Genomic DNA, 19153 nt, shown 5'->3' on the forward strand with positions numbered 1-19153 from the left:
AGAAATTTTGAACTAATAAACCAAAGGTAACAATGGGAGCACCTTCCATCAGATAGAATGCTGATACAAATTACCAGTGTGTAGGGTCAAGTGAAATACTAATTGACCAAAGGAGAGAAAAAGAATGACCCATTGGATTGCATCATCCCAGTATATAAAACGGAAATTCCCACAACCAAAAGTTTATTAGTTAAAAGGTAACTTTTATTAATAATTATAAAGGTATGCCCAAAATAAAAGAAAAAAAAGGTAAAATATACGTTAGGAGGGAAAGCTATACAGACTCTGCAGTCACTTGCTTGTAGATGGATAGTAGAGGTTCAAATGCCATTACATAACTGATCAAAGTCAGTGCATTACCATCCTCACATAAAAATTATGCTGTCCAGGTGGATATAGGATTATGGGGATTGCAGATGGTCACTTTTGGCACTGTGAGTTAAAGCTGAACATTTTATCTAAAGAAGACAACAAACCAATAGCACCAACCAGTATATATTTTTGAACAACTTTTGTTAGCAGTTCGTATTTAATAAATATTATAGGATACGTTAGAAGTAGTAATCCGCAAATCTGACCCGTTTGTATGAAAATTCGTAAAACGGTAAAAATTTTCCAAAATGCAGTAAAGTCTATGGGTGACAAAAAATTTTTTTTTTCACCCATTGTAGTGTATGGGCATTATTTTTGCTGCAAAATTTGGCGAAAAATTTGATCATCCCTGGAAGGATTCAAGCTCTGCTAGTGTTGTTGCAGATATTTTATATACTTTAACATGGAGCAGCGTAAGTTTTTTATTCTTAGAAAGTTTTCTTTTCTTCTAAATTAGAGAAAGGTTTGTAGTGCCATAGTAATGTATTCAGCTCTCAACTGCATGCTTGTTGCTCCATGGTAAACCCAATGATGCCCGCATGCCACTGCTGGTGGTCACATGACACACCTAGCTTAACTGTTACTAGTTGGTTCAGACCAACCGCCGTTTGTAGGAGAGACAGTGAGTAGGAGAGAGTAGGAGTTGTTGATAGCGATTGCTAAATTTATTCAAAGCGTGATTAAAAATAAAAAAAAGTATAGGAGGAGTAGTATAGGAGTAAAGACTAACATGGATTTGAGTGAGAGAAGGAGATGTCCGGCTGGACAGGTAGTGAAAAGCTGCATAGAAGGTAAGACCAACAAGGATTGGATCAAGGAGTCAGGAGAAAGAAAATCAGATGCAGCAAATGATGATAAAAAGATTAGCAGAAATGCACAGACAAGTCTGGATAGGAGCATTAAAAGGAGATGGAGAGTAGAGAAACAGACAGAAAATAAAAAGAAGACCATTAAAAGGATAAACATTGAAAAAGGACAAATTTCAAAAGAAAGCCAGGCAGAGAAGAAGAGCATTGAAGACGAGAGGATTAAAAGGAGAAGATTTGAAGAAGGAGATATAGAAAAGGAAAGCCAGGCAGAGAAGAAGACCATTAAAGATGAAAGGATTAAAAGGAGAAGATTTGAAGAAGGAGAAATAGAAAAAGAAAGCCAAGCAGGGAAGAAGACCAATGAAGGTAAGAGCATTAAAGGGAGAGCAGTTGAAGAAGGACAGTTACAAAAGGAAAGCCAAGCAAAGAAAAAGACCAGTAAGCACGAGAGAAGTAAAACAAGTCAGGTTGATGAAGATGATAAAAAAATCAGAGAAGAAAACAGTAAAGGAAGAAATATAAAGCAAAATGAAGATAAGAATAAAAGATCAAGATCAGAAGACCCATTAGAAGGTAAGAAAAATACATTACCCTTTTTGTATGGCATATAGAGACATATAGGTACATGATCACTTAATGTGAAATTACAGTGCCATTATAAACACTTTTGCTAAGCCCCAAACTACATTACAGGTATGGGACCTGTTATCCAGGATGCTTGGGACCTGGGATTTTCCAGATAAAGTGTCTTTCCCTATTCTGTGTACTAAAAATAATATAAATGGGTTGTTCACCTTCCAAGCATGTTTAGTATCACATAGAGTGTGATATTCTGAGACAATTTGTAATTGGTTTTATTTTTTTTATTATTTGTGGTTTTAGAGTTATTTAGCTTTTTATTCAGCAGCTCTCTAGTTTAAAATGTCAGCAATCTGGTTGCTAGGGTCCAAATTACCCTAGCACCATGCACTGATTTGAATAAGAGACTGGAATAGGAATAGGAGAGGCCTGGGTAGATAGATGAGTAATAAAAAGTAGCAATTACAATAAATGTGTAGCCTTACAGAACATTTGTGTTTAGATGGGGTCAGTGACCCCCATTTTAAAGTTGGAAAGAGTCAAAAAAAGCAAATAACTAAGAAGACCAATTGAAGAGTTGCTGAGGACTGGCCATTCTATAACATACTAAAAATTAACTAAAAAGTGAACCACCAATTTAAACATGAATTGAAACCCAATAGGATTGTTTTGGCTCCAATAAAGATGAATTTCATCTTAGTTGGGATCAAGGACAAATTACTGTTTTATTATAACAGAGAAAAATGAGAATCATTTTTTAAAACTTAAATTATCTATGAGATAATGGCCATCCAGTAATTCATAGCTTTTTGGATAACTGGTTTCTGGATAATGGATCCTATACCTGTATTATCAATTTGGCTGAACATACACATTTCTTCAATTCCTAGCTGAAATTGAATCTAGTTCCCCACTACTACTGTTGTTCCACCATGAATAGTAAATTGGCTATTGTAAACTGCAAAAGTGTGTATATTAGCAGGCTGAGCAATTTTACATTGTCCGATATACACCTTAGTTCCCCTTCAACCTATCCCTTATCTGCTAATTTCCCTCTATACCTTGTATTGCAAAAATCCCATTGATCCTTTGTGCAACACTGACAAACGTAGGCACATCCATTTCCAGACAGAGAGAGAATGGCACAACTCCATTTTGGTCTCTGTGAACAAATTTGGAGAAAGTAGAAAAAACATGGCACTTTGCAGTACAGCTGTTTTCTGCATGTTGCCCCTCACATTTGTAAATGAGCCATTGGGTCATAAAATGAGGTTGTGAGTGGCCATACATATAAGTGGGTAGGTATCACCCTTTCAATTATATGTTATAAATAAGTACCTCCCAAGAAACCATTTATACATTTAAAATATAAAGGTTGTTTTGATTTTCACATGTATATTTTCATTATATTTGTTATTTAAATTTTTAACATATGCTACAGGTATGGGACCTGTTATCCGGAAACCCATTATCCAGAAAGCTCCGAAATAGGGAAGTGCTGTCTCCCATAGACTGTTTTATGATTTAATCCAAATAATACAAATTTTTAAAATGATTTTCTTTTTCTCTGTAATAATAAAACAGTAGCTTGTACTTGATCCCAACGAAGATGTAATTAATCCTTATTGGGAGCAAAACCAGCCTATTATGTTTATGTAATGTTTAAATGATTTTCTAGTGGATTTAAGGCATGAAGTTCTAAATAATGGAAAGATTCGTTATCCGATAAATGCTGGGTCTTGAGCATTCTGGATAATGGATCGGATACCTGTATCATGTACAATTTATTAGCGATTGTAAAAGTGCAGAAAATTTTTGCGAAATGGAGAGAAATTTGCCAAGCACAGTAAAGTCTATAGGCATTTTCTTTTTTTCTTGCAGTGATTTTTTGCTAGCAAAATAACTCATAGTCTATGGGCGACTTTCTTTCTCACTCCTATTGCAGCAATCAGCTTTTTTTTTCTCGCTCTAAATGCATTAAAATCAATGGGGTTCTTTTTTCAAGTTTATTCCAAATGTATTAAAGAGAATGGGCATTTTTTCTTGGTGAATTTTTCGTGGCAAATTTTTGTCCACCGTTGGCGAAATGTGGAATGTGTGGTGAAAAAATTGGTTCATCACTACAATTTATCTGTGATGTGATCTGTTAATGGCATTTTTTTCTCTTTAAGAAGGTGGAAGCATACAGAAGAGATCCCGTCTGGACATCGAAAGACCTGCTACACTGGATAATAACAACTACAAGTTCCACACTGTACTGGGACAAGGAGGCTTTGGCTGGGTGAGTGATGGATTTCCCAAGTCATGAAGCATGTTTGCATAGCAAGTTACATTGTGTCTCTACGAGAGACCCCGTGATATTGAATCTCTTCTCTTATTCTTATTAGGTGATATTGGCTTCTTTCAGACCAAAAAAACAACTGGTGGCAATTAAGATCTTGAAGAAACAGAAGAACAACTGTGATTCCATCGCTAAAGAAGCCCGTCTATTGAAGATCAGCAGAGAATGTGCATTTTTATGCCATTCTTATGCAACTTTTCAGTCAGAGGTAAAGCATACTGATCCTTATGCACAATAACAGGTTAAAATAGCACTTTGTATGTGTCTCTGAGATTTAATTCTTCGCACTCCCAGGCTTATTGTCATCTAGTACTAACAGCATAATCTACTTGGTCATTGTCAATATATTCTTGTTGGTATAGAGTGGTGGTACCTTCATGGTGTGTATTACAGGGGTACCTATTTAACATTTAAATATGTTATTCTCTATTCTTAATGGGGAATTCATGCAACCGATTCCTGTGAATCCCAGGCTGAGCCAGAGGGACTTGCCCTGATTCCAAAGGCAGTCAAAATGCTAAAAAAGTATATATCAAAGATATATGTCCCAAGGCTCTTATCCTCCAGTACTTAGTCATAGGTGTCTCTGAGACCCCTATGACTAAGTACCGGAAGGTATGAAACGCGTAAGGTGGGCTATGTGGGGTTAATATGTACCATTTGAAATGTAAACTTTAATACAAAATTTAGCTAATTGAGCCTCGGAACATATATCTTTGATATATAATTTTTTGCATTTAAATATGTTAAACAAAACCTATTTATATGACTCACTTCCTTAAATGCACCCACACAGCTCCCAATACTGCCCTATTTGCCCTGTTAATGTTGATCCAGTTGGGGAGGGGGTATGAGATCATTGCAGCAGGCCCAAGTTACATAGATGGTTTTATTCCCCTTAAACAAGTCCCTTTAGCCCTTCTTTTTACCAGCTCTACTTCTGTGTAGTAATGTCTCATGTCTCACATTCTTCTAACCTGCACTTACCAGCTTGAAGCCTTCTTTGTCCTGGAGTATGCCAGTGGGAAATCTTTATGGCAAATGATTCTTCGTGACGGAAATCTCCCAATGTCGAGAATCATATTCTACACAGCAGAGATGGTGGTTGCCCTCCAGTTCCTGCATTCTAAGGGAATCATTCATCGGTCAGTAACATCTCAGTATATTGTGTTTGTGTTCTTTAACCTTGTTCTTTGAGGTCAGTATAAGTGGTTTCTTATCAACTATAAGTTGTATACGTATAGGGTACTCTATTATGCCCTCAATCAATCAAGGACAGTGGCACACAGTGGGCTTTGTTGTACGCTTAATTTAAATTAGTTTATCACCTTCTTTTGTGGTTCATTTAATTGAGGTTATTTTTAACAACAATTAACTTTTTTAAACAGAAGGGAATAAAATATGTGATCACATTTAACTTCAAAGACTTAACTTGTTCCGTGAACCTTGACCTCTTTGTATATTTTTCTGAAAGTAAATTGTTCTTGTGTTTAACCTACAGTGATCTGAAGCCGGACAACGTATTAGTGGATAAAGACGGCCACATAAAGATCTGCGACTTTGGCCTTGCAAAAGAGAACATCGATGGCCAGAGGAAGAACTACGGCTTAGCAGGAACCCGTGGATATCGGGCACCAGAGGTAACATAAAATATTTATTATATATGCATACTAGCATATATATTAGAAAAAAAAGGTGTGTATAAAAAAAGAGACAATAGTATCAACATCTCAGATGATCCCATTCCCATCTATCCCAATCTATCACCTAACAAATGCTGGCACAATGCCAATTCAGGCAATTTAGTTTCTTTGAATCTATTAGAGTCCAGTTTAGATGTTATAATTTTCACTGGTCTGAACCCAATGTGACCTTTACATGATTACAGGTATAGGATCCATTATCCGTAAACCCAGTATCCAGAAAGCTCCAAATTACAGAAAGTCTGTCTCCCATAGACTCCATAGTATCCAATTAATCCAGATTTTTAAAAAAGATTTCCTTTTTTTTTCCGTAATAATACATTAGTACCTTTTATTTGATCCAAACTAAGATTTAATTGATCCTTATTGGAAGCAAAACTAGCCTATTGGGTTTATTTCATGTTTATATGATTTTCTAGTAGACCTAAGATATGAAGATCCCGGGTCCCGAGAATTCTGGATAACAGGTCCTATAGTATTGAAATGAAACTGAAACCGTCAGTCCCAATGTTATAACCTTTAATCCTGTATCAGAAAATAGACCAACTATGTACTATTAACATTTAAACACACTGTATTTCAATATTAAAACAAATATATTTATTAAACAACAGGTTAACAGAACTTCCCACCTTAAAATCACTGGTAGGCAAAAGAAGGCACCTCTCCTGTTGCAATTAAAACTTAATTAACACAAAGCATTCTAAATGGAATTCAATACATTTTATACAGCACAGAAATGTCAGTTATAGTTACAAAGTCTTATATGGGATCTTAGTATTAATATGTAGTTTGTAACTGCAGAACTTTAACTCATCCAGTTACAAAAGGTCCTACTGTGGAAACACATTAATCCACTAGTAATTCCTGTTGTACATCCAGAACTCCAGTGCAAATATATCCAAAGCTTGTGTGATTCAGTTTGTTAGTTGTCATAGAATGTTAATTGCAAATTAAATTAAAGGGGAGACCGCATGTGTCTTTTTCCCAGGTGCATGTGTTCCTCCTAATTAGCCACCAGTGATTTTTAGATCCAATTTTTATACTTGTTGCTTAATAAATATATTTGTTTCAATATTGATGTATGGTGTGTTTAATTGTTAATATTACATGTAGTTAAGGTAACTGTGTCCGTCCCTTTTCTGATGCAGTTTAGACGTTCCAATATGTTGCAAAAAGACATCCCAGGTGTTGGGCAATGATCTTGTTGCTGTACTATAAGCAGTGTGATTCCTATTGACAGTCATGAGAAGCAGTTTATAGCAATTCCATGGAGAAAACTGTACTCTTGTAATTTCAAAGCTTGGTTCTCTTTACTATCACACAAATAAGGAGTAAATAAATTTGTTGGTATAATTTGTTTTATTTATTTTCTCTTTAAAGGTTCTATTACAGGATGAGTACAATGCAGCCGTGGATTGGTGGTCTTTCGGGGTGATAATGTATGAAATGGCCACAGGTAAATTGCCATATTCAACATCAGGCAGCATTCTAAATCAGACCTATGCGATTATGACGGAAACACCAGATTACCCATCTTATATGAGCGAGGAAATGCTGGACCTCCTGTCTAAGGTAAATAGATATACTGGCATACTGCTTATGTGCCTGCCAATAATGCAGGGAGTTACCTAGTATAACATCTGCAAAACTCTAACATATCACCATGTTTCTCTTTAGCTTTTGGAGAGTGATGACACCAAACGAATTGGACTGAATGGGAACATCAGGGAGCATCCTTTCTACAGCACTATCAACTGGGATGATCTGGAAAATCGAAGACTGGAGACACCTTTTCAGCCAGGAATGGTAAATTAATGCGCTGCAGCAATCAATGCACTTTTTGTATACTTTCATGAAATGGTAGGGCAGAGGTCTTCTGACTTCTTATACATGTATGAATTATGTGAAAACATGGTCATAACCGTAACTCTCCCATTGTTCCAGTGATGGTCAGCTAAATCATCTATCATAAGCCTTTACCCAAAATAGTTGTCAAGTTGGACCTCCCTTAATAACTAAAAGCCCCCTTTAGTAGACAGCTCCAAAAATTGCTGCTGCTGATATCTACCAGAGTGATAAGGATAACAGTTTTAAGACAGAGGTTGTCCGGTGCATAAAACCCCTGCTGTTATTGGGATGGAGGACAGATCTTTTGCATAATAACACCAGGCAACTGAGTTAATCTAATTCTACTTTTGTATAAAAGTTTAAGTGCTTTTCTCTTGTTCACAGCCATCTGCGGACGACTTCTATGACTTTCCGCTGCCATTCTCCACTCATAATTGCAATGGAAAGAATTTAAAAGATTTCTCAGAAGTTGATCCCAACTGGAATTGGCAGGAGTAAGGCATTACCTCTGTTCTAACATGGGATACCATCATTAGTTGCTGCCTGTAACAACCTGAGGCCTTTAACATCTGTGGCAAGCTGCACCCCTAAACAACCAATCCACCTGCTGTACCAAACCTAAACCATCTCCTGTGAATGTCACCTGGTTCTACCATCAAAGCCAGCACCAGACGGGATCTCTGACTGTAGCTTCTAAAGGATGGAAAGGTACAATGGTGAGGTTACATCTGGAATGAAGAGATTGCTAAACATAACCAGGTTACCCCCACCCTCCCCCAAACATCTGCCTCCCTCCTATTCCCTTACCCATGATTAACCCCTTTCCTAAGTGCCCCACTCCAGTGGCATAACTATAAAGGAAGCAGACCCCATGGCCGCGGGGGGCACGGATCTACTTCCTTTATACTGTCTTCTTCCTTATCCCTGATTTCCCTCTTTTCTAATTACTAAACCACACCCCAAACTTCTGTCTCTCTCATTTCCCTTACTCGTGATTGACCCCTTTCCTAAGTGGGTCACACCAGCAGCATAACTATAAAGGAAGCAGACCCCCTGGCTGCGGGGAGCCCAGGTCTACTTCCTCTATACTGTCTCCTCCTACTCCCTTTCCTCTGATTTCCCTCACTACACAACACCTCAAACATCTGCCTTCCTCTTATTCCCTTACCTGTGATTAACCCCTTTCATAAGCAGCGGTGTAACTATAAAGGAAGCAGACCCCCTGGCCGCGGGGGGCTCAGGTCTTCTTCCTCTATACTTTCTCCCTTCTGCTCCCTTATCCTTGATTTCCCTCCTTCCAAATCTCTTAACAACAACTTCTGTTCCTCCCTTATTTCCTTACCTGTGATGGCATAACTATAAAGAAAGCAGACCCTGTGGCCGCGGGGGGCACGCGTCTACTTCCTCTATACTGTGTCCTCCTTTTCCCTTTCCCCTGATTTCCTTCTTCCTTATTTACATTTTCTCTCTTTTACTCTCAATCCCTTTCCCTATTCCCAGCTTCTTTACCCTCCAGGTTTTCTTCCATACCTTAACCCTAGCACTTCCCATACCCATTCCCTCTTTGTCCTCTCCCCAACTTCTCTCCCAACTCTTCTCTGTGAGTGTGTGTGCTCTATGTATTTGTGTGTGTGATTGAGTGTAAGTCAGTTTAGTCATTTGAAATGCTCACCCATTTGTTGAACAGGAGAACACTAAGATATATTTCTTCACTACTATCCACTAGTATTTCTAAGTGCATCTAGAGTCATTTTACTTGCAGTCCATAGCCAGTTTAGTGGTTACTGTATTTTTAGAGCTTGCATTAATAGCGCAGCTGCTGCTGACTGTACTGGAGGTGAAATTGGCTTAGAACCACCTTCAAATGCCCCTGTGTGTATCATCCTTACTGTTCTCCTGTTCAATGAATCAGTTACCAGTGCCAGGATATTTTTATAACCTGGTACTTTCCCAAATGTATGCCAATACTGAACCAACCCATATGCCCTGAAGGTAGCATTGTACTTACTGTACAAAGCTACTGTTTTTAGTAGAAATAGGAAACCATTGATCCAGGGATTATACCGATTGCCATTTTGGAGTCAGGAAGGAATTTTTTCCCCCTTCTGAAGCAAATTAGAGGCTGCTTCAGACGGGGGTTTTTTGCCTTCCTCTGGATCATCTAAAAATTAGGTAGGGTCTGTTTGAGCAAAAGGTTGAATTTGGACACCTTTTTTCAACCATAAGATCAATGCCACACCTGGCTGAGAAAGCTGATCTGCACCCATTCACTCCATGGTATAAGTGCACTCACAGTCATGGAACAGATTTTGGTGTGAAAATGCATATTTATGCTGCTTTGCACCAATATCTACTCTGTGTGTGTCAGGGCACTTACACCATGGAGAAGATGGAAGTGGATCTGCTTTTTCACAGCCTGGTGTGGCATTAGCCTCACTACTAAGTGCAGATAAGATAATTCAAATCACCATTAGAATATAAATTAAAACAAACTAAAACAAAATCCCCTAAAAACAAAACTGAATCAAATAGGAGGGGGTTCAGTGCTGGCTTTTTTAAGCCAGTAATTGGCTACATATGAATCTAGGATCAGGGACTATTCCAGCAAACCACAGCAATAATATTAGCTTATATATACCGATAGCTTACTATGTGATTTGCTTTAATATGCATGGATGTTATATGGCTTTGTGAGACATATGAGCATAGTAAAAACAAACCAAAAATATCTAGGGCATAAAATAGCTTGATTATTCAAAACGCTGCCTAGACACTACCTGTTTTGTACCCCAAGTTAAATTAGTAATTTGATCAGCTAAATAGGGACATCATTAGTCATTCACCAGTATTTATAATCTAAAATCCTTACTGGTTAGGGGAGTAGTGCAGCAAATAATATACTTAGCCAAGCAGCGCAGTATAAATCCCACCTGCTCTATGTGTCTCAATGTTATTTTCTCCAACACAGTAAAAATAGCCAATGTATGTGTCAGTGTTGTGTCTGAATGTTGATTTAAAAAATCCCAGTGAAGATCTTTAGGGACTAAATAGGGAACATTGCAGCAATTCATATGGTTAGCAAATCATTGGGGATTTCATTCTCTTAAGGACTAAACTCCACATCACGATAAGGATGATTTGTCGCCAGGTGATGGCACGCATGCGATGTGTCAGACTTGCTGAATATAATGGAACTGATCAAGAAATCACAGGTACAAACGACACACAAAAAAACTGTCGGATGAAGACGCAGCATGGGGCATTCCCATCCGACAGTCGATACATGTCATTTGTACCTGCGATTTCTCGATCAGTCCCATTATATTCTGCACGTCCGACACATCACATGCGTGTCATCACCTGGCGACAAATCGGTCCTCAATTTGCCGTGGAGTTCAGCCCTTATGCCTATTATCACCAGAAGATTTGCTCCAACAAAATAAAATTAGCTAGTATATGTGTGAATAAAAGCCAATTATGTGTGTGTGTTGGTGAATATTTAGCTTGTGCCTCTCAGTCATTACTGAGGAGGAAAGGTCCCATGACGGTTTGTCACTCAGTGCTGGACCAGCTAGGGAACTATTGCAGCAAATTATAGGGTGAGCCATTTGCTGCAATAAATGGACAGTAACAAGAGTTGAAGCCTTGACGTGGCGTTACTGCTCACATGGGTAACCATGTGCCAATTCAACCATTTATGAGGCTGTGATAGTGATTGTGGAGTATATTTAGTATTTAGACCATTGAATAACTTAATTTTACTGAAAAATGAATCTTATACTTACATTTTGTTTTCTAGGCTATTTTTATTTCAAAACACTGAAACTATGTAGAAAAAAGGAAATATACAGTTTGCATAATTATTCACTTTCATTTTCTGTAAAGTTTTGGCTCCATAACAGATTTAAGCACTTGAGTAAGCATATACCAGCAGGAGACTTGGACTGCGACAAAAGGGACTGGGCTTCCTACATAAGGTTTGTGGCTGGTTAGGGACAGAGTTTTGGAGGATGAGGGTTATGGGATTGAAGGATCAAGGCATTTCCAGGTGGGATTGAAGCCCCGCAATTTCTAAGAGTAAGAAACCCTAATTGTAGGGTAATTAAAGGATAATGAAAACTAAATTCATTGGGGGTGGCAAAATCTTAGGTACTCCTGATTCATTTCAATCTGTAATGTTATCCCTGGATTGAGTTATATATATATATACATATATATATATGCTACTCTACTTGCCACAACCTTTTTCCCAGATTTAGAATTCTGGCTGCACAGTAGAATAAAATCAGTCTTTCCTGATGAAAAGCAGCTCCATAGCATGGACCAATTTTGTCATAGTTGCAGTCTGCTTACAGGGAGTTGAACCAAACAGAGTATTTCTGATTGGTCTGTCATTGATAGCATGTGCCATGGAAATAGTGTTTCCCTTCCTTTGTTACTGAAAGATTTTGGATATGGAGGAGTGCACTGGAGAGTGGAGGTGAGAGAACAAGGGGCCGGACCAGGGTTAGGTGAAGAAGAACGTGCTTGGCATCCCAATTCATTGCGCCCTAGAGATTTGGCGACATCGCCAAACGAGCAGATCTTTTCCCGATATGGCACTAACGGCATGGCTATATCGGGGGTAATTCGAACGTTCGGCCGTATGGCCGAACGATTGAATTACGTTGCGCCAAGGGGCACCGACGGGTCGATCGGGTAAAAATCAAACCTTCCCGATCAATATCGTGGCCAGATATCGATCGGGAAGACCCGTCAGAAGCCCCCATACACGGGCAGATAAACGGTCAAATCGGTCCAAACGACCGATATTGGCAGCTTTATCTGCCCGTGTATGGCCACCTTAAGAGTGGCAGCAGTTTAAATTTCTTCATTGGAAGACAAAGGGTGTTGGCTCCTAACCCTTTGGGCATTCAACAAATATTTCATTTTTTCATTTATCTTTTCATTTATGCTGACCCCATGATTATGTGATTCAAGTGTGGCGAGTGTGGCTTCAAAGCTCTAGGACGAAGAAGTGTGGAGAGTTTGGGTGATGAACCCCTAAACTGTAGGAGGAGAAGCGTTTTGAAAATCGGGGCGATAAGAATAAGAAAAAAATTAAAAAGCGGAAGGGGTAGGTGAAAGAAGAGGTATGTGGCACCCCCACTTCGTTGCTCCCTAGGTACATTCCTCTTCTGTCTATCCCTAGTTCATTCAGGGGGGACCCCATGATTATGTGATTCAAGTTTGGTGAGTTTAGCTTCAAAGCTGTAAGAGTGGCAGCAGTTTGAATATCTTCCCTGTCAAAGTCAATGGAAAAATTAGGGTGTTCTAAGGGGCGCCGCAAAAAGACCCAGAGTGCAGGATCACTTAGAAAAGCACAAGCAACCTGCTACACTATAGGATGAAGAAGTGTGAAGAGTTTGGGTGATGTACCCCTAAAACTGTAGAAGGAGAAGTTTAGAAAATGGGGGAACACTAAGAATAAGAAAAAAATTAAGAAGCAGAAGTGGAGGAACAGTAGTAAACCAACATTATCCTTTTGTAGCCTTACAGACAATTTGTTTTTAGATGGGGTCAGTGACCCCCATTTCATAGTTGGAAAGGGTCAGCAGAAGAAAGCAAAGAATCTCATCTCATTCTTTACCTTTTTATATCTGTGCTGTCAGAGACTGATCTGGCTTTTTCTATGGATAATATTTGGCCTCATAATAAATCTGCATTCCTGATATTAGAGCTGGAGTCAGTAGTGAATCCGTGTAAAACTTGTGGCCCAAATGTGGTGCCTCTATGAGGAAATACATTCCCCATTCTTTATTCTCATTGTGATTAAAAGTCATCCAGTGCCCATGAGTTGTTCTCTTACTTTCATCAGAATCATGGAGGGGCGTAAATAGATGAGAGCAAACCCTGCAACCCTTTATTCCAGATCCCCATGACTAACCCTGCATCTCTTGTTCAGGACCCCCCATCCCACCACTGCTTTTACATTTAGTGCTGGGGTGTGTGAGTATGTGGGGGGGCATTGCCCAAATGTGTGACCTGCTAAGGTAGGTCTATAGTAACACAGTACATCTGGAGTTCTGCATCTTGTTCCAGTCCTTTTCAGTTCCCTGTGCCTAGTGAGTCTAAACTGAACATTGAGATTTTATAAAAAAAATATAATAACCTATCTGTATGGCAGAATGTATAAATTGCTGCTCTGATTAAACACTAACGTTGGTAATGAAAGCTTAAAGTGGTTCTTCACATTTGAGTCAACTTTTAGTATGATGTAGAGAGTGATATTCTGAGACAATTTGCAATTGGGTTTCAGTTTTTAATATTTGTGGTTTTTCAGTTATTTAGCTTTTTATTCAGTAGCTCTCCAGTTTGCCATTTTTAGCAATTCGGTTGCTAGGGCCCAAATTACTCCCGGTGGGCTCAGGTGTCAGTGGGCCTCTTGCTTTTAAACATTTGACCAATTTCATGGTCATTCCTTATTTCTTTATGGCAAAAAAGAGGCTTAATAATGAAAGAATAGACTATAGTAAGTAGATATAAAAGACTAGGAGAATAAAGAGGTTGAGAAAGGAGAAGAGGAATAATAGTTTGGAAAGTGGGCCCACGGTCTAAGGATTTCTTGTGGACCCTTGGCATTTATCAAATAATAAGTTTGAAAAAGTTGGGGCAAGAAAAGACTGGATAAAATCGAAATCTTGGATTGTACGGCTTTTTTGATGCCTGAACTTAAAGGTGAATGACCCCTTTAATATAAGCAATAAAATGAAATCTATGGTAGTTTTTTCTTTCATTTTTCTTAACACAATAATAGTTTTATAGTGATATATGTACCAAAATTGGGAGTTAACCTCCAGTCAGTTTTATAGTGAAAGTCTCTTTTTTCCCTACGACTGCGTTGGACGGAGCATATTACCTTCAGCTCTGCAATGGGTATTATTTGTTGTATCCTCTGTATTAGATCAATAGCAGCTCTCCAGTTAGAGTCATGGAACAAAAGGCAGAGGCTCCCAGAATTCAGATGGAGGTGCCCACAAGGCCATGTCTTACTGCGTGTGTTGTTTGTATAATAAATGGGATAGAGCTTTGGTGACTGAGCACCCGGGGGCATTTCTCTGTTTTTATAAGTATCTGAGGGGTCTCTTACATTGTATTCAGTTATACAGCAGTGACCTGATGAAAAGCATAGGCTGGGGCTGGTTCTTACTTCTTTATAAATAAATATATCACCTCTAATAACCCTTCCCCACCGTAACAATAAATCAGACAACACCAAACTGAGGGTTACTTCAGGCCTAGTGTTCTTAATAATATTGAATGACTCAAGTACTGAGAATATGAGCAATGGACAGGTCTCACAGATAGAGATGTTCTTCATCGCTGTGACTGTCAGTAATGTAGAATCTATGTTGCTGGGAATGCTGGCACTTTGTTATGTTTTTGGAACTGGTGCCAGTTCCTTGCAGTTAAAGGGTTAAACATCCAACTTTTAAAAGATCTATTTCCCCATATATTAGCACATCCTTCAAATGGAACACTAAAATAAGGCCCAAAGTGGAGGAATCTGTTGATATCAGAAAAAAGGTATAGCAGTTATGAGAGAACACTGCTTCCCATCCAGAAAGGTTTTCTCAATATTTCCCGAAAAACCTCGCTAGCAGCAATCAACTCTTTCACTTTCTGCCGGCTGTTTCTCTATTCAGATAGGCTGGTGGCTCTCAGTGTCGAACATAATGGCAGCCATTATTTATGTTGTTTGTCTTGCTTATCCCACCTCTTGTGTCACATACCCCATGATCCCGCTGTCTTCTCTGACTGTTTTACCCCTTAACAACATCAATTATAACCTTTCATATAAACTCATCAAAACTGCCGATATTCCTTCCTTAGTTAATGTGTGATTAGCATAAAACAGGAAGAATCTATTTAGAATAATTCTTATGTGTTCGGCTAATAATTAAGAACAATTCTATGATCAATTTTCTGTAAACATGAGTTTGTAGTTTTAGTCATAAGCTTCATTGTATTTTATTAGCAGAGAGCAGTATCAGCCACAAGAGGGAGCAAAGGAATTACAAACGGCACACAGGACTGTGAGAAATCTTCAAAAATGTATTTCAATGCGGAGTGCGATGCAACTCCAGGGTCAGCCTCCCCTTTTCCCTGTATAGGGTAAGATTCAATTTGGAAGAATCCCTGCAAGGGTTAATTTAACCATTTATCATCATCATTTATTTATATAGCGCTGTCAAGATACGCAGTGCTTTATGGCTGCAGTGTGACACAGTAAATATTATTGTAATAATTTTTTCTGATTACTCATTGTAATTTTGTTCCTTTTATCGAGTACAATTCTGTGGGTATTAGTTTTGCTATTGTATGTACTTTTATGACACTTTACGTATTGTACACTATTTATTGGATCATTTTAACTATCTATGAGAAAGTTTTTTAGATGTGTTCTTAACTTACACTGATTGGATAATTAATGATGACACGCTAATTGAACAATACACTGCTCTATTTATTTGCACTATGTATGTAGATGCTTGACAAAGGGGTTTTACTCCCCGAAACGTTGCATCGCACTCCGCATTGAAATACATTTTTGAAGATTTCTCACAGTCCTGTGTGCCGTTGGAATTCCTTTGCTGTACTCTGTTGTGGAGCTGCCGAACCTCTGCCAGTGAGCACCAGGCATATGATATTGCTGTTATCTGTTGGGTGTGCGGGATCCTGCTTTGTTCCTAGCCACAAGAGGGAGACATTTACGTTTCTGCACAAACCAAACATTCATCCAGTTATAGATGCAAGATCTATTTTTATGCTGCTTAATATAAGAAAATGGTAGAGGGAAAACAGGGAAAAAATTAAATCAATCAAAGCTATTCAACCCTGAGTCAATGATTAAGCCAATAGTGATGCAGTATTGGAAAATAATAAAATGCTTAAACACTTTACATCCCAATGACCCCAATTACTAAACTGAGTTGGCACGCATTGTGCAGAATGAATGCCAGTCCAATTAAATCATACTTAAATGGCCACATAAACCATGGGTAATTACAATCTGTAAACATAGTGAGTATTAGCTGACAATTTGCTTGGCCAAATATGCGTCTTTGTGATTTGTTCATTAGCTACAATGCACTGGGAGTTTGAGAAAGGAAAATCCAACTCAATAAATGAATAAGCACATTCTGTATGTGTAATGTTTGTTGCACAAGTGATTTCCCACGTGCTGCATTGACAAGACTTTGTATGTGTTTATAGAGCCACTGAGGGAGAGAATGAGTTCTGTGCTAAGGTCAAGGGGCCAGCAATGCTCTTTCTGTTCTCATTATAAAGTCTGAGGAATTAGCTGAGAAACCTTCCTACCATATTAGGGTATGATGTACCCCTATAGTACAGAATTGTCTCCATCAACATGCAATGCACCCACAACTTGCTTCTGGCTCTAATACAAACCAGTTATGCCCTTGTGCTATTGTGCCCCCTGCACCTAATAGTTCATGTGAGGCAAGGCAAAGAGAATAATGCAGCATAGCCCTGTGCTTAACAACTGCCAGGTAATGGCCAAGTCCCACACATGTGCTGCCCCTCCTGTATGTGCAGGATGCGGACAACTCTTTGCACTTCATTTAGAAGCAGCTGCTTTTAAACCCCATGAGCTTGCTGGACACTTGCTGCTATATCCAGTAGCAGAGTCGAGGGGACTGGGGGACACCCTTCTCTTCTGCGACTGTGCCAGATGCAGACTGTCCTGTCCTTCTTTATATTGCTATAACTGAGTGTAAATATGTTTTTTACTACTGTGTATTTTGTAGCTAAATGAATGTTCACACTAGGGATGCACCGAATCCACTATTTTGGATTTGGCGGAACCCCAAATTCGGCCCAATACTGAACCGAATCTGAATCCTAACTTGCATATGCAAATTAGGGTTGGGAAGAGAAAAACATTTTTTACTTTCTTGTTTTGTGACAAAAAGTCACGTGTTTTCACTCCCCACCCCTAATTTGCATATGCAAATTAGGATTTGGGTTCGGTCGGGCAGAAGGATTAGACCGAATGCGAATCCTGCAGAAAAAGGCCAAATCCTGGCCGAATCCCGAACCGAATCCTGGATTAGGTGCATCTCTAGTTCACACATTAAATTATATTAAATATAAATATTGTGACTGTTTGTGTCATGTAACTAGTATTCTTCTCTCACATGCCCTCCATTTATAGGCTAACAATAATGATATCTGGGAAATAAATCAGATCTGGGAAAAAGATGCTCAGAAAGGTTTGTTCATTGAATGGGTGTGGGAGAATGTGCCTTATGTTGCTTCATACAGTGCCGGGTGTTGCACTAGGAGCCCATGGATGCACCTGAAACACAGGACACCTCTCATTTGTTGTGTTTGCTTGTCTTGTATTGCTACTGTGGAACTGAAGAATTCCAAGGGCAGATGGGTCCGTCTATTAGTATGCAGGCCATGTGTTGAACTGTATTGGGATTCATTCCAAGTGGGAATTACCCAGATTTCAATTAATAAACCATTTGTGCTTTATTCTTGTCACGGCCGGCACCCGATACCAGAACAAGTGCCAAGTACCCTGGTCTCGGCTCGGCTTCACCAGTAGTGTGACCACCGTTGGGCTTCGGGAGGAGCCCTCAGCTTACTTGGGTGCCACCTGGACTTAACGAGAGGTACAAGGCGAGATGTTCTGGCTAGCAAAGGGGCACGGCTGTTAGCAGAGTCTTTTTGGGTTGAAGGTCACGGTACCAAGGAATAGGCAGAATCGTAGTCAGGCAGGCTGGGTCGAGGCAGACGGATAGCAAGGATCGTCAAACAGGCAAAGGGTCAAAACCGGGTGATCAAATAAGGGGTTAAACAGAAGCGTTGTCGAAAGCAGGCAAAGGTCAAGATCCAGAAGTAAGAATAGTCAAAATAGCCAGGCAGGGGTCAAAACAGGTTCAGAAGATAACAGACAGATTAGCACAAGGCTCAGGGGCACCAGGAAATTCAATCCTATCACGGGCAATGACAAACAGTGGGAATGCCCCTTTAATACCTTTAAATTTGGCGCCATTGCACGCTGACGTCATTACGCCAGCGTGCATGCGCCTTTAAACCCGCACGCACTAAGAAGGAGCCAGCGCAAGAAGAGGAGCTGCGGGCGTCCCCGCCGAGGGGGCGGCAGGTGTCCCTGCCGTCCCCCCACTAGACTACCAGGGTTACCGGTGAGACTTCGTTACAATTCTGTTACAAGGTACCGGTATATGATCCGTTATCCAGAAAGCTCCGAAGGCCATCTCCCATATACTCCCTATTAATCAAATAATTACGGGGGAATGTAATAAAAATCGCAAAGAGAAAAACAAATAATATTAAAAATTCACATCTCGCAATGTAATATTCAAATTTCAAAAGAGGCTCTCAGGCCTCTTGCTCCTCTCTTGGGCTTCCTCTTACACACCAGGAACAACCAGAACTCTTCCCCCACACATCTAAGGAAAAGCCCA

At 39.3% G+C, this 19153-nt stretch overlaps 1 protein-coding gene across 1 annotated transcript; it reads left to right on the forward strand.

Moving 5' to 3' along the window:
- The first annotated feature begins 5356 nt into the window (after positions 1 to 5356).
- On the forward strand, positions 5357 to 8607 carry LOC121393586 (protein kinase C delta type-like). The gene is made up of 5 exons (XM_041562415.1): positions 5357 to 5401; positions 5490 to 5741; positions 7188 to 7379; positions 7485 to 7613; positions 8040 to 8607. Exons 1-5 carry the CDS (start codon positions 5357 to 5359, stop codon positions 8151 to 8153), a joined length of 732 nt encoding a protein of 243 aa, XP_041418349.1. The 3' UTR covers positions 8154 to 8607.
- Positions 8608 to 19153: the final 10546 nt, after the last annotated feature.

The sequence above is a fragment of the Xenopus laevis genome, chromosome 5L, assembly GCF_017654675.1.
Source record: "Xenopus laevis strain J_2021 chromosome 5L, Xenopus_laevis_v10.1, whole genome shotgun sequence".
In the NCBI taxonomy this organism is placed as follows: Eukaryota; Metazoa; Chordata; class Amphibia; order Anura; family Pipidae; genus Xenopus; species Xenopus laevis.

Excerpts from the sequence above, each read along its gene's own strand:
- LOC121393586 (XM_041562415.1), top strand. The coding sequence starts at position 5,357 with ATGCCCTCAATCAATCAAGGACAGTGGCACACAGTGGGCTTTGTT. Across the intron at positions 5,402-5,489 it reads GGCACACAGTGGGCTTTGTT|AAGGGAATAAAATATGTGAT; the intron begins GTACGCTTAATT and ends TTTTTTAAACAG. Across the intron at positions 5,742-7,187 it reads GTGGATATCGGGCACCAGAG|GTTCTATTACAGGATGAGTA; the intron begins GTAACATAAAAT and ends TTCTCTTTAAAG.